General features: G+C 36.5%; 2 protein-coding genes across 2 annotated transcripts; one reads left to right on the plus strand and one right to left on the minus strand.

Moving 5' to 3' along the window:
- Positions 1-853: 853 nt before the first annotated feature.
- Positions 854-6,055, plus strand: LOC149414025 (uncharacterized). Its single transcript, XM_089644022.1, has 3 exons — positions 854-904; positions 2,441-2,784; positions 5,487-6,055. Exons 2-3 carry the CDS (start codon positions 2,449-2,451, stop codon positions 5,871-5,873), a joined length of 723 nt encoding a protein of 240 aa, XP_089500148.1. The 5' UTR covers positions 854-904; positions 2,441-2,448; the 3' UTR covers positions 5,874-6,055.
- A 6,246-nt stretch (positions 6,056-12,301) lies between these two features.
- LOC149414026 (uncharacterized) lies at positions 12,302-15,885 on the minus strand. Its single transcript, XM_089643769.1, has one exon. The coding sequence runs from the start codon at positions 15,703-15,705 to the stop codon at positions 14,137-14,139; it is 1,569 nt and encodes a 522-aa protein (XP_089499895.1). The 5' UTR covers positions 15,706-15,885; the 3' UTR covers positions 12,302-14,136.
- Positions 15,886-16,723: the final 838 nt, after the last annotated feature.

Consider the following 16,723-nt stretch of genomic DNA (forward strand, 5'->3'; position numbering starts at 1 on the left):
ATTTGTTTAACGCCCAGAGGGCTTTTGCATATAGGTGGTATAATTTTAATGACAGTTTTGAAACATGAGAAAGAAATAATATAAATAAAATTACATTAAAAAGTAATATATGGAAGAAAAATAAATAAAAAATATCAAGAACATATATTAAAAAATACAGCGATTTGACTGGTTTACAAAAATATAACTTCCATTTAGGAATAGTGTTTAAATAAGTCTTTTACGTAATCCACAAAATTCGCAATGTTAATATTAAATATATCGACATCACCTAAGTTTTGGAGTCCCGTATTGTAAAACCGTTGTATTGGGAAGATCGCAATGTAATTGAGCTTATTTGTGTTGCAGTGGAATAGTGTATTTTGTCGTGATGTTATTGTAGGTATTCGTAAATTTATGAGTTGCAGAAGTTCGAAACAGTCGAATTTAGAGTTTAGAATTTTTAATAAAAAAGTTAAGTCGTTTATTTTACCCCTGTCTTCCAATGTGTGTATTTTTAGAGTATTTAATAAGAAATGATATTTTAAATCTTCTAGTGGGTTTTTAATTTAAAATTTATAAAATGTAGAAATTTTTTTGTCTTCGCTCAATGTTGTTAATGTGAATTTTGTAAGAGGGAGACCAAACTACTGAGTATGCTTCTTACTGGAGATATGTATATAAAATATACATATATCCTGGTATTTAAGTTAGGAGGTTTCGTTAATTTCACCAAAGTGCAAGGTTTCGTTCGAATTTCAAAATTTCTTACTCAGTATTTTTTGTCGTCATTGGGAAAATCTGTCTCTAATTTTTGAATGTCGGTAACCCTATATACGTCACTTTGACAGAGTTTAAAACGTCAACTTTAAAATGAAAATAAACATCTAGTGTTGGGAGTTTGGTTATGTGTTTCGTGAAATACGTAAGAAATGCGATCTTATTAACTTTGCAGGCATTATAAATTATAAAATAGATTGCCCGGAGACTTATAAGTTGATATTAGCATTCATATTTAGATGCCAATACCAAATATTGACAGGATAATACCGTAAACATTAGACCAACGGTTTTAATTCTACGAAGGTTAATATAATAAAAAAGTCCACCTTTTAATATAACGCCGTTTAGTGCTTTGGTAATTTTTCAGAATCGCTGGACGATGCGACTTAATACGAAAAGCACTAATAATTACTCCAAAAAACAACTATTTATGTCGGTGAAGATGGAAAATAATGCATTTGATAAACTTGTGGAATTCCGCTGCAAGTTATTACGCAAAAAAATTATAAATATCACTTTGTTTCAACTTAATTACTACAACAAATAACTATTTATGTCGGGGGAGATCGTGAAGATACATTAAAGTTCCATTTTTTCTCAATCAACGTTAAGTTTGAAGGTTAGGAATGCCCAAACTATTTATTTAAACCAGAGGTTCCCAAAATTTTTTGCCCCGTAGACCACTTGCCAAATATTTTTTTTCCGTAGACCGAATATTGAATTTTCCTAAAACTATTAACATCCCATGTGATAATCATTTATTTTTTTAGTAAAAAGATTCCCTTCCCTTGCCTGCCCAACAACCGGGTTGTTGTTATAGTTCCCCTGTATTTACATTGTGCAGACAGGGGCACCCTTGTGAAGTATTACACCAAATGAAAATGAAGCAGGATAAGCAACGGGAATTTCTTTCTGTAACTAGCCATACAGAACTGCCCCTTAAGTTCTTTGTCAGTGCTTATTCCGGTCAGTTCTTCTTGTCACATGATATCAGATTCAACATTCCATTTACATAGTCTAAATGTCCTCAAATTTAGTTTTGAAGTCTGTGTGAAGTACATTTAAATGTTGAATGTCATTATTACCCTGGATGTTTTTCAAAAACAAGTTGGGGAACTAGGAAAATTCGCAGCTTCCAATTTGCAATGTTTTGCTTGAATATATTAATTCTGACGAGAAAAGGAACGTAGACTCTATTTATTTACCTCAATTAACAACTTTATGAAATATAAAATACAAATATCAAATAAGTAATTTCTCAGTCTATTATATTTGTGTTAGGTCTATTGTGTCATTTACGGAACTCTTAAATGTTGAGTTGAGGTAAATGGGGTTCCGCTCGTATGTACCCCCATTTGAATCTCGTGGGCCCCCAAATTTATTTCTCGCTTACATAGACCCCCAGCATGCCGATATCGACCCCTGGGGGTCCATATAGAAAACTTTGGGAACCTCTGACTTAAACTCTCGACTTAAATAGTTGTCTCATAAAATTGTTTGTTCATTTCGACGTTGTGGACGAAGATAATAACCGGAAACCATCCACGAATCAGCCTGAAGAAATGTGTAGCACTGCAACGCATCCCTTCTGAGCATGCCCGAGAGAAAGTTTGTAGGATAGAGCCACAGATAGAGAAATCATTTAATAATTTTAAGTCACTTAATAAGTTATTTTCAGCAGGAAACATGGCTGAAATCGACTGGTCTAAAAAGAGCGTTCTAAAACTTATCCAACTATACCAATCGCACATACTCCTGTGGGACTCCGCGCACCCGGAGTTCAGGGTTCGAAGGAAGAGAGACGAAGCGTGGAGGACCATTTCTTCGGGGCTGCGACAGGTCCTGCTGACTCCTGGAGAAGCGGAGAAGAAGATACATTCTCTTCGGAGCCAGTTCTGCAGAGAGCAAAGAAGGGTTCTTACATACAAAAGCCTCGGGAAAGGGTATACACCCAAGTGGTACGGTTACAGATATCTTCTGTTTACTTTGAAGAGTCAGCATTTGAGGTGTGACCTTAAAAAGGTATGAACTTTTATTACTTACTTGCAGAAGTCCTCATTCTCTCCTGTTGCTTGGGATTTATGCGGAGTTTTTCGAATCCAAACGGGCAGTAATTTTCTTTGAAATCGGTACACAAGCTTCTAAAGAATGAGCGTTAATTTTTCTTCAGCACCCGAGTCAAGCAACCTGTGTGCCAGGGTGGCGTGGCAAGCGACCATTAGATAGAATAGAAGATGCATTAGTATTAATATTGTAGACCGAGCATCACGTCTCGAATAGCTTTCTCGCAACACACAAATAGAGATGATAGAATCTAAAATAGGCAATCATTGTGGTTCCAGTTTCCAGTTACCGGAGACCTTTTTTTTTAAATATTAACTCCACACAGGAGGCCCTGAAGAAAATAATTTCCCTCAGGGCCTATATCATCTTTGGGGATGCTGTGTGGAGGGTCTTTTTGTGGAGAGGAAGGAGTGAACATGGGTCTTGAAGAGTCCCATGTTGTAGGAGGGAGGAAACACAGAGGCCGGCAGTTCGTTCCACAGCCGAGCTGTTGAACTTAAGAAGGAATCGTAGAAGCGACCCGTTCTCATGTGACAAATGTCAACCGTGTACAAATGTTGGGCGCGCGTTTGGAGTGTATCCCGACTACGCACCGGTGCCGAAGGGATCAATGACGCTAGTTCCTCAGAGCATCTTCCATTGTAATACCGATAGAACAAGGACAGCATACCTACCTGACGCCTGTGCTCTAAAGATTGCAGTCCGTTTGTTAAGATTGGGGAATCTATCAAACGGACCGCCCGTTTCTGCACAGAGTCAAGGGTTTTTTTCAGGTATTTAGGGGCTCCGGACCAGAGATGGCTGCCAAATTCGACAGTAGGGCGCACTTGCGATTTGTACAGGGTCAGCAGTTGTGTACTATCTGCAGTATCTGCGGGCCCTGTACAGTACGCCCAGCTTCTGAGAGGCCAGCTTTACTCTGGCTTCGATGGAGCCCCCGTACCTGAGCTGGTCACTTATAGTTACACCAAGCATATCAATGGAAGGCCTGTTCGGAAGATTGCTTACCTGATGACCTACATAGAACATAGAACTGCTTTTCTTCCAGATACTTTAGGAACTGGTTTCCGATGACGGGAAGTTTGTGACCGGTAATAGTTTTGATAAAAAATAATGTAAACCTAACCTACACACGTCAAACGAAATTGAAAGTAGCCAGGTGACGGGTAATCGTGTTTCGGGTCGTATATGACCCGATACGGCGGCCCGTAAATTCACCTCACGACGCTAGCGGGTCTTAAGAGACCCGCGTTGTATAAATCTCACTAAGACATTGACTTTCCTGTTGCTTTTTACAATGAATTTACTTTTCTTTAATGAATAAATAAATTAAACAAATGGAATCTTGAAAGTGGAAATTAACCCACTTCCCGCAATCCAATCAAGCTGAAAGTTGGCAGCTAAACTCGTTATCGATGACAATGCATTCTATCAAAATTTGGTGGCACTCACGCACATACACATTTCGCTGAAATTTGAAGACATTATAAACATTTAGAGCAGTTATAAAAAATTAATTTCGGTTCACTCATTTTAGTCAGTTCCTGGGGGGGATGGTTCAATCCTCAGTAAAAATAGATGTATTATAGTAAAAAAATTGTTATTTTTTTAAATTTATTACAGAAACATAATAGACGGCCGGCATAGTCCAGTGGTAACGCATTGGACTGCCATTCCGAAGGTCGCGGGTTCGAACCCGGCGTGCGCAAATAAATTTTATTTGATTAATTTGTGTTATTTCACAATTAATTAATTAAAATAATATATAGTATATTTGCGGCACGTTCCAGAGTGGAAGATACTACCAGTATCGCCCTGGTGTAAGACCACCATTCAGAATTGAAACGTTGCTCCAAATGGCTTTAGCCGTGTTTAGTGACTAGATCTGAATAGCCAGGTACTTCCCCATCTTCCTCTTTCCCTTCCCCACTTACCTTCAGCCTCACAACATCCCCCAATTGGGGATGCCATAGTCTCACTGGCTCCAGACGGGAGCAGTTTGGACTCTTGTGAGGTATTTACTATAAAAAAAAAAAAAAGTAAATTGTTTACATTGATGAAAAAATTACAGATATTAAATATTTCAAAATGGGTTCCTGTGATATGTTTCCTTGTAATGTCTTAATTACTTAGTAATTACTAGTGTGTTTGTGAGTGTGTTTGTATGTGTGAGAATTAGTGTTCTGTGAAGGGATATGTATGCGTATGTAACAGTTTATATCATTAACATGATGCTACTTTTGAATATACGCCATATATTTAAAATCGTTCATAGAAGCGTCGGTAGCAGTCCACAATGAAGTCCTGATACCAACTCTGATGTTTGGCAGTGAGGCATGGAACTGGCAGAGGAATGATGCAAATAGACTGAATGATCTAGAAATGAGATCTCTGAGGCGTATGCGTGGATCCATGGGTTCAAGGGTAATGAGTATATCAAGAAAGGGATGCTTAGGTGGTTTGGTCATGTACAGCGAATGAATTAAGAGTGTCAGGAGAATATGTGACACTAATGTGAATGGTACTATAAGTTGGGGACGCCTGAAGAAGACAACATGACACGATCGAGAGAATCAAAAACTTGTCATGTATTTGTGAGACAATATCCGATAGCATCTGATTTTCTTAAATTATTAATAAATTTTTAAAATTTCTTTCAGCCAAGCAAATCTACAAAGAAGTGTCACAACGTTGACAGTACTTCACAAGAAACAAACTGTCGTACCAACAAAACCATGCAAAATACCAGCAAATCATCTGAAAACGATGAAAACACAGACGGAATGACACAAAATTATATATCACCTCGTTGCGAGACTGATAAACTTAACTCTAATGAAAGTAGATTAGTATCAACATATCACAGAGATGAGTTTTCTACTTATGGTGAATACGTAGCTAATGAATTGCGAAAGATTGGTAACGAACACGCGAGATCGCATATGAAACACGCTATCAACACCATTCTATTCAAAGGACTTGTTGGGGGATTTGATAAGGAACCTTATAATAACTTGTTGCATAATTCTAAGCTTGAAGATGATTGAAGTTAGTTATCGTGAATCACACTTAGTGATTGTTGAGATGTAATTTGGCTTAGAACATGTCCAATCGCAATACTGGTTAAAACTTTACCTATGACTACCGTTTTTAATACGCATTTAAAAAAAAAAAAAAATCATTTGATTCAAATTAAGGCGATGCACTACGTCGTGTAATATTTTAAATTGAGCCGCTATCAATAACAACCCTTACGTAGATGGCGATAAGGTTTAAATTCCCGCTTAACACCATCCGCCTGTTTTGATTTATGCAAGAAAAAAACATGGCCAAAAAGTGCCTTTTATTTTATTTTGTGGATGTTCAGGCATAAATATTTAAATTTTTTTCGATCATTTTATAAATAACTTAATTTGCCACATTAAACAATAAAATCATAACCGAAAATGGGTTCGTAAGTAGGAGATTTTGATCTTTAAAGCAGTTTTCATAGGCCTTATACATTATTTTTTTCTGGGCTTATAAAAGGACTTATCTAAAAAATACTCGATTATTTCAAAGGCCAAGATGTATTCTACTTGCAGTATTTAATTGAAGCATCTGAAACATTTCTAGGTGACCAAATTTTCAAACCAAAAACACATGATTTTGCATTACTACGTATGTCATCGCCTTAATGACAATGAACAACAACTTTTTGCAAATAATTATAAGAAATAATAGTCTCCTGAAATATCAATACAAATTGAAAATATCTCCCGAGTAAAAATAAATGCCGCCAACGGGAATTGAACCCGCACTCTCACTCGAACCCCAGCTGTCTCTTTGCCATCTAGTGAGAAATTTAGCACTAACAAAGCCTTTCCTACAAAAATAATGTTGGTTGTTTACAGGTGGAAACAATAAAATTAGCAGTAATTGTTGATTGAAGTACTAGTACATATTGAATTATTTGGCGGGTTGGAAATGAGCCGACATAGCTCAGTGGTTTCAGAACACCTGACCGGACATCAATTCCCATTGGCGGCATTTATTTTTACTCGGGAGATATTTTCAATTTGTATCGATATTTCAGGTGACTAATTATTGCTTATAATTATTTGTTATCCTTTACGCTATGCATAAAACCTTGTCTTATAAACATTAGTTTATCATTAAAAAATAATAAACAATTTTTTGCATTTACCATTTTGAAAAATATTGATATTTAATATTATTTACGTAAATAATAATTTACGAGAAAATTTGCCAACCAACGCACCATTTTAACAGAACACCGATATGAATATTGCGCATAATTCGCGTTTGTAGGCAGTGTAGAAAACATTAAACACATAATCGGCATCATAGACAATTATTCGGGATCGCTGGTCACACACCCCTTAATTATTAGGCGAAATCCTTTGTTATCCTAAACTAACCTATAGTAACCCAACCTAACCTATCCTAAACTTACATATAATAATCCAACCTAACCTAATCTATAATAACCCAACCTAACTTAACCTATCCTAATCTAATCTATAATAACCGAATCTAACCTAACCTATCCTAATATAATCTATAATAACCTAATCTAACCTAACCTATCCTAATCTAATCTATAATAACCCAATCTAACCTATCCTAATCTAATCTATAATAACCCAATCTAACCTATCCTAATCTAATCTATAATAACCCAATCTAACCTAACCTATCCTAATCTAATCTATAATAACCCAATCTAACCTAACCTAACCTCACCCTTAATAACCTAACCTCACCTAACCTAACCTATCCTAATCTGACCTATAATAACCCAACCTAACCTCACCGTTAACAACCCAACCTAACCTATCCTAATCTAACCTATAATAACCTAACCTATTCATAATAACCCAACCAAACCTATCCTTATCTAATCTATCATAACCCAACCCAACCTATCCTAATCTAACCTAACCTATAATAACTCAACTTAACCTAACCCAACCTAACCTAACCTATCCTAATCTTAGGTTAGGTGGTTGGTTTTCAAAATCGTAAATGCTAAAAGTTATTCTTTACGGTCATTAAGTTGAATCGAATGATTGTTTTTTTTTTTAAATGCGTATTAAAAAACGGTAGTCGTAAGTAAAGTTTTACCTAGTATTGCACTGTGGCCAGAAGTTATCCTGTAAATACATAGTTACTTAACCGCTGTACTTTTTTGGCCCAGATTATGGAAATTACAATTCGTTTCAAATTTCGACGGTTCCACGATTTAAAAAGTGAGTCATTAAAAACTAAAATATAAACATTACCGAAGCCTGAAAAGGCGAATGAGGAAACTAGAGAGGTCATACAGAAGAAACCCCGATGTTACTACACGAGATGAGTGGATAAATGCTCAAAATGAGTACAGAAGCAAAATAAGTGCCAAAAGATCAGATTATTGGATCAATAAAATTGACTCTGAGCGGAAAAATCCACGACGTCTCTGGAACTCGGTCAAAACTATCATCGCTGGTAATACTGTTCCAACTGCTACAGAAATTACACCGCAGGCTTTCTCTAAGTTTTTCTATGAAAAAATAGAAACCATACGCGCCTCCACATCTTCTGCCCCTCCGCCAAGATTTACAGCCAATTCCACAAGGACACTGTCATCTTTTGAACCTACAACGCTGGAAGAAGTAGGAAAGTTGATCCTTAGTTCACCAAACAAACAATGTACTCTTGACCCTATCCCAACGTGGCTTCTCAAGAAATGTTGCAGCGTATTATCCCCTTTCCTAGTTCACGTGTTTAATAAGTCCCTAAGCACAGGTGACTTCCCGGAGCCACTTAAGTCTGCTGTAGTTACTCCAATTATTAAAAAACCACAGCTTGATGCTGACAACCTGGGTAATTATCGACCTGTATCAAATCTGCCTTTCGTAGCTAAACTCCTAGAAAAAATTGTGGCTTCTCAAATAATCTCCCACTTAAATCTGAATAAATTAATCACCAATCATCAATCTGCATATAGGAGGTTCCACTCAACAGAAACTGGATTACTTCGTGTCCTGTCAGATATAACCCTTGCCATAGAGTCAGGTAAGTTAGCACTTATTTCACTTTTGGATATGAGCGCTGCATTTGATACCATTGACCACGATTTTCTCATTAAGAGACTAGAAGTAACGTTTGGTTTACATTCTAACATCAAATATTGGCTAGAATCCTATCTATCCAATCGCTCGCAAGCAGTAAAGGTTGGAAATAAACAGTCCAACTTCACAAAACTCTCTTCAGGGGTACCCCAGGGATCCTTTTTGGGTCCACTTCTCTTCATTCTTTTTACAAATGACGTCGCAAAAATTATCGAGTCATTTGGTCTTTTATCTCACTGTTATGCTGACGATCAGCAAATATACTTTTACTGCTCACCAAATGAGATCGACTGCCTAAAAATTCGCACAGCTGAGTGTCTAGAAGCAATCAATCTCTGGATGTCCTCAAATAAACTTAAGCTAAATCCTTCAAAAACGGAGTTTCTCTGGGCAGCCACACATAGACGCCAACATTTAATAGAAAACTCACCAATCGCTATTTCCGGCAACGACGTAACTGCTAAAACAACCGTCAAACTTCTGGGAGTTTATCTGGATTCAGACCTTTCTTTAAAAAGTCAGGTAAATAAGACCGTTAGCACGGGGTTCTTCTACCTTAGACAACTTAAGTCAGTTCGTAGGAACCTTTCAACAGAGGCAACTAAATTACTTGTGAACTCATATATAGTATCACGTCTTGACTATTGCAACGGCATTTATGCAAATCTTCCTAAATGCGAAACTGATAAACTACAATCAGTGTTCAACGCCGCAGCAAGGCTTATCACCGGGGTACCCAAGTTTTCGCACATTTCGGAGCACCTCCGAAATCTTCACTGGCTGAAGTGTCCTGAAAGGATCCAGTACAAGCTATGCTGGATGGTGTTTAAAGCTATCAACGAAATGGCGCCACCGTATATTACTGAGCTATGCATTCCGGAAAATACTGGTCTAAGGCAGTCAAGTCTTAGATCAGCGACATCATCTACAATTGGAAGGTTGAAAGAGCCTAAGCGAAATCCGAACACTAAGTTTGGTGATCGTGCATTCGGAGTATCCGGCCCTAAGGCTTGGAATAAACTTCCTGTGGAATTGAGATGTATAACCAGCCCAACAGAATTTAGATCCAAACTAAAAACTCACTTTTTCAGACACTCATTTCCATAAATCCGTCATTCTATCCAAATATTTCTTTTTTTTTTCTTTTTTTATACTGTAATTGTTACATTACCTAGCGGTTCCGTTTATTCAATTTTTCTATTAACTTGCCTACCAATGGACAATGGACAATATCAGCGGGAACATAACAAGTCAATCGGTTTAATTGTTGGCAGATGAATCATCTAAATGCGTTTAAGATTGACGATTGATTTTATTCATTAATTTCATTCATTTAACATATATATCCAGCTAACCATAAAACACCCTAATATAATGGAACTTCCTTCTTCTTCTGGCGTTAGTAAGATTAGATTGTTAATATTAATTTTAGTTGTAAGTTGCTAAATATGTAAATACTTGTATATATGTCGTTAAAATAGTAGTTATAGGCCTTAGTCGTAAGTCACTAGATATAAGTCTTAGAGATAAGTCAGTAGTTCTAGTATTAACTATTTAAGAAATATATTTGTACAGCGCCCTTGAGGTGATTTCTCACGAAAACGGCGCTATATAAATTAGCCAAATATTATTATTATTATTACGTAACACATTTAATCTAGTTATTGTTTCTTCACTTTTCATGACTTTACATCACTTTTTAAAGGTGAGTTGAATTGTCACTCTGATGAGTTATCTGGTCACTATAAAAAATCAACTATTTTCACCCGGGGAGATGGAAAAATATGTACAAAATAGATTCTTAGTTTGGGTTATTTAAGAATTATACAATTGTCCAAAGAAATTTCGCCATCTCAATGACAATTCTTTTTTTCAAACTTTCTTCAGGCAGGTACCATAATATTAAAAAAAAATGCAAATAAGTTCAAATAATAAACACGATGATTTGAAAGTTGAAAAAAGTTTGATTCAAAGTCAGCAATCTAGTCATACAGATTAAGACAAATTTACAGACAGATAAAATGCAAAACGGTCCTGATAAACGTGACTTGGCTATGCTTAGCGAAAAGTTTTTTGAAATGTGTAATATTTAGTTGCAACTTGTAAAAAGTGTTCAAACTTTTCCATGTAACTCCATCTGTGTTAAAACTATAGAAGTAATATTCGCACAGCAGATAAATAAGTCCTCGGTGATACCAAAAAACATTACAATTTTTTTTGATTTTAATGCATTTATATATAAATTTTAATAATAAACAGTGTACTATAAATAACAGAGCTGCCTTTAAGGCGATGCACTACGTAGTAATTCAAAATCATGTGTTTTTGGTTTGAAAATTTGGCCGCCTAGAAATGTTTCAGATGCTTTAATTAAATACTGCGAGTAGAATACATCTTGGTCTTTGAAATAATCGAGTATTGTTTAGATAAGTATTTTTATAAGCCCATAAAAAAATAATGTATAAGGCCTATGAAAACTGTTCAAAATCTCCTACTTACGAACCCATTTTCGGTTATGATTTTATTGCATTATGTGGCAAATTAAGTTATTTATAAAATGATCGAAAAAAAATTAAATATTTATGCCTGAACATCCACAAAATAAAATAAAAGGAACTTTTGGGCCATGTTTTTTTCTTGCATAAATCAAAACAGGCGGATGGTGTTAAGCGGGAATTTAAACGTTATCGCCATCTACGTAAGGGTTGTTATTGATAGCGGCTCAATTTAAAATATTACACGACGTAGTGCATCGCCTTAAAAAAAGGCTTTATTGATGCTTAAAATGTCCACATCATAATTGATTCGGTCGAGCAATATTGCTCTCACCACCGGTATGACAATTGGTAATTAGTTAGTTCTGCAGGCCAGGAGATAGAACAGTCTATGCTGTCGGTGACGGAGATAATCATCGGGAACAAAGAAACGAAGGAAATCAGTCGAAAGAAATGTGTACATCTCTTCTGACTCGTATTTTCTGTTCATTTCAAGCTGAAGATGGGTTGAGATGACAAGGTTCATTCTGGATGTTGAGGTTAGCGATCAGTCATCACATTGGGGTATATTGTGAGGCTGAATGTAGGTGGGAGATGGGGAATAGAAATTACATGGCTGGTTACAAAACATTGTTTCAATTCAAAATGGTGATTTTTTTTTTTATACTAACTCCACACAGGAGGCCCTGAAGAAAATAATTTCCCTCAGGGCGTATGTCATCTTTGGGGATACTGTGAGTGAATATGGGTCTTGAAGAGTCCCATGTTGTAGGAGGGAGGAAACACAGAGGCCGGCAGTTCGTTCCACAGCCGAGCTGTTGAACTTAAGAATGAATCATAGAAGCGACCCGTTCTCATGTGACAAATGTCAACCGTGTACAAATGTTGGGCGCGCGTTTGGCGTGTATCCCGACTACGCACCGGTGCCGAAGGGATCAATGACGCTAGTTCCTCAGAGCATCTTCCATTGTAATACCGATAGAACAAGGACAGCATACCTACCTGACGCCTGTGCTCTAAAGATTGCAGTCCGTTTGTTAAGATTGGGGAATCTATCAAACGGACCGCCCGTTTTTGCACAGAGTCAAGGGTTTTTTTCAGGTATTTAGGGGCTCCGGACCAGAGATGGCTGCCAAATTCGACAGTAGGGCGCACTTGCGATTTGTACAGGGTCAGCAGTTGTGTACTATTAAAGTATCTGCGGGCCCTGTACAGTACGCCCAGCTTCTGAGAGGCCAACTTTACTCTGGCTTCGATGGAGCCCCCGTACCTGAGCTGGTCACTTATGGTTACACCAAGCATATCAATGGAAGGCCTGTTCGGAAGATTGCTTCCGTTGAAGGAGACTAGATTATCATTTGGATCCCTTTTAGACGTAATCAGACAGGATGATCCTACACCAGGGCGGTACTGGGAGAATCTTTCACTGTCAATATACTAATATTATTATTTTAAATGACTGCATTTTGAAATAAAGCAAATTGATTCGAATCCACAGCCTTGGGATCGCTAGTCGACACCCTTACTCCTCGACCATGGACCAATTAATAGATTATTTATAGAGTGGAGACGGTTTACATATAGTTCCCGTGAGCACTTATGTCATAGGACCATTGTGCTCTCTCCCATTTTACCTCATTCCTTTAATGAAGTTCTCCAGGGTTGTAATTGGATATGTGGCTATGTCTTCTGGTTCCACAATGTGTATTTCCAGGTCTCATCTCTCCTCTACAATCCCCCTTGGTTACCTGAAGGCCCTACACGGGAAAAGAACCTCATACCTCCTATCCTACTTGGTTCTCTAAAGGTCCCATGAGGGAAGAGGGTCTCATCTCTCCTCTCCACTCATCCTTGGTTCCCCGAAGGCCCCATGGGGGAATTGTCCACTCCCTGTTGGTTCCCTGAAGGCCCCACTATGGAAGAGGACTTCGACTCTCCTCTCCACTCTTCCTAGGTTCCTTAAAGGCCCCACGATGGAAGAGGGTTTCGTCTCTCTCCACTCCTCCTTGCTTCCCTATAGGCCCCGCCACATAGGAGTCTACTCTTCCTTGAAGGCCCCACGAGGGAGGAGGCTCTCATCACTCCTCTCCACTCCTCCTTGGCCCTGAAGGTCCCACGAGGGAAGAGGCCTTCGTCCAATTAGTATAAGAAATAACTATTTATGCCGGGGGAGATGGCAAAACACGTACAAAATAGGTTATTAGTTATTTAGAGTATAACGAAACCTTCATGGAAACATCACATCGTACTGACAAGCTCAAACGGTTCCATGATAACTCCTTAAAATAAGTTAAACATGTAACTATTTAACCTAGTTTTTGTTTCATTACTTTTTATAGGTGTATTGAATTGTCATTTTGATGATTTCTCCGGTCACCAGATCAAACGTTGAAAATTTAGAACCATATTTAACATCTCTCGCTACGTAAATAGTTGTATCATGTCGAAAAAGAATGTTATTTCAATAATTTGTGCATATTGATTGCAGTGGAATTCTAGAATTGTCCCGTATCTTCCACTCCACTGACATATGATATATTGGCATACTCCATGCCAAAAAGGCCCCTTTCTCTTTCATCGTGATTTAAATCAATAGGTTGTTGAAAAATAGACGTAATTTAGGTTTTCTCCAGAGATTGAAATAATATTCAGTAAGACAAGAAAGGAAGAAAGTTTATTTTATTTAAAAAATGCCATAACTATGTCAATATTTCGATGTTGCAAACATTACAAATAAAGTATTCAAATTCATTTTTACAGTTATTAATTTTAAATAAAGAAAAAGGTTGAAATAGCCGCACGGTTCCGCCAATTTGTAAAGTTAATTTTTTAACAAAATGATTATTTAAAAGCAAAGTGTAACAATCTACATTTTCAGTTAAAGAATCCATTTTAAAACAGTGCATCAAAAACCTTCCATATTCTTCTAGAACATTGAAAATTTTAAATATGTAAAATTCTTCTTTTATCGCTGGCAATTCGAAGTTGGTGTTTGCAGCCAGATAATTTTGGTGTCGCCAGTGTGATAAAATAGAATTCTGTTTTTTCAACGCCTTCTGCAGACGGCTGGCTACACCGCCGGGAATCAGTTTTTTCCGTTTTTTTTTCACCGTTGAATTAAAACCTTCATCGTTATTCATTCGAGACGCGTCAAAAGTTACTTCTTCATTTTTATCTGCTGATAAATTTGGTCGAGTAACTTTTGGAGGTGTTGTCAATATGCTGATAACGCCGAAAGAATTATTTTCATTGATTTCGCTAGATTCGTAACATATTTTAGCGCAAATATCGCTGGATTGTTGACTTTTTGATATGGCGATATCGAATATTGGAGAATTGCTGAATTTAATCGATACTTGTGAAGATTCATTTTCAAAAATGGCATTCAGGTATTTTTTTGGCGGTAAATTAGTTTTAATGGCGCCATTTTCATTTTCGTTGCAATTATTCACTTTATTTGCTTCATTTTTTGATGATTCATTTTCAAAAATGGTGTTCAGATATTTTTTAGGCGGGAAATTAGTTTTAATGGTGACAGATTCATTTTCATTGCAATTAGAATCAGTTTTTTTCTCTGTAAAACTATTTTTCTTACACATTATTTTATTTCTGAATTGTCCGCACAAAATGGGACTGACTTCCCTAGAACTATTTTCCGATGGGAACATTCTATCGCTTTCAGCTGGCAACATGTTTTCACTTTCAAATGGCAAAATGTCTTCTAATTCAAAAATTAATTTTCTCTTCCTTCCTAAAACAGGCGAATGGGTTTCACTATGAGATTCATAATAATTATTTTCCAATTTCATTTTCACAGGAGTACGTATAATAGGAACTTCTTTAATTCTTTTCGCTATTTTTTCATCATTCCGCCCTGATTGCGTTTTTGAAATAATCGGAGACAAAGATTCAGATTTCTTGTCATTTTCTTCACACGACTTAACCTCACAAACTTTGAGTTTTGATATACTTTTAGAATTGGCCATTTTTCGATTTTTACACTTTTTTGCAGCACTATTTGAACTTGTAACTATTTTTCTAATGCTTTCGTTGTTTTTAATCCAATTTTTCACTTTCTCTCGAGGATCTATGACGGAATCAATGAGTATAGGTTTTGTTTTCCCGCAGTTTTGTTGATTTTCGTTGCTGCTGGTCCAAGAGATGTCGTCGGGCTTTGTATCATCGTCAATGGCGGCACACGTCCTTTTTATTGTGTTTATCTTTTCAAATATGTTAGAAGATTTGCGGGCGGAGCGACGAACAGACATTTTTAGTGTTTACGTAAACAAAGTGTGTTGTTTTTGTTGATAGTGGATTTGACTGATTTGACAGCCGCCGACAGCGGCGCGAGCCGTGGATGACAGATCCAACACTCAAAACTCAAATTTAATGACGGCTGTTCCAAACACTTTCTGTCATAGATTCCAAAACAAAGCAATGACAATAAAACGAAATAGGAACTTGCATAGATACATTGTATCAGTTAAATAATGATGAGAATTATTTCAGTTTATTATTTATTATTGGTAAATAATGCATAGGTAACATATTTAAAAATGCATATTATTTAAAATATAGAAAAACAACCAAATCGAGTTCCATTGTTTTCGAAGAAGAAGAAAAAAAGCTTTTTTGAGTGCATCAGCTGGTTGGTTTCGTCATTGCGAAGAAAAAGTTTGTTTTGTTCCGTAAACAATTATCGTTTCCTTGAAATACCTCACTCTGAATTATTTTCGAGCATGTACAACATAAAAAAAACATGCATTTACTGATAAAACCAACGGGAACTATTGATAAATCTGTATATTAAGTTGAAGAAGAAAAAAATGATCTGTTCAATTTTACAAAATTTCAATTTTATTCAAGAAAACATGTCGATATAAAACCAGTCAATTTCACAGAAATAATTCATTAAAAAAAATAAAACATATATATTACAAAAGTCTTCGGCAATTCTTATTATGAAACTGAACTTTTATTTTCCGACTTGCCTGAGTTAAATCTTCCCACAGGAAAAACTAAACCCTTCCACACACTTTTCCACAAATGATCATCTAGTCAATCCACATTATGCAAGTGCATTATATAAGCAAAATAAATACAAAACAATACAAGAACAACACGTCAACTCACCAGAGATCAAATGGGAAAATAATTCACCGACTCCAGATATTTTCATATCAGAGGGTTCGGCTCGGTAGAACTTCTAACAGGGCCTATAAATCCTACTGATCCCTCAACATAAATATTTAAAAAAAAAATCGTAATCCTACATGTATTTAAAAT

Source organism: Hesperophylax consimilis, chromosome 20 (assembly GCF_061612785.1).
Source record: "Hesperophylax consimilis isolate HC1 chromosome 20, BYU_Hcon_1.0, whole genome shotgun sequence".
Taxonomy (NCBI): Eukaryota; Metazoa; Arthropoda; class Insecta; order Trichoptera; family Limnephilidae; genus Hesperophylax; species Hesperophylax consimilis.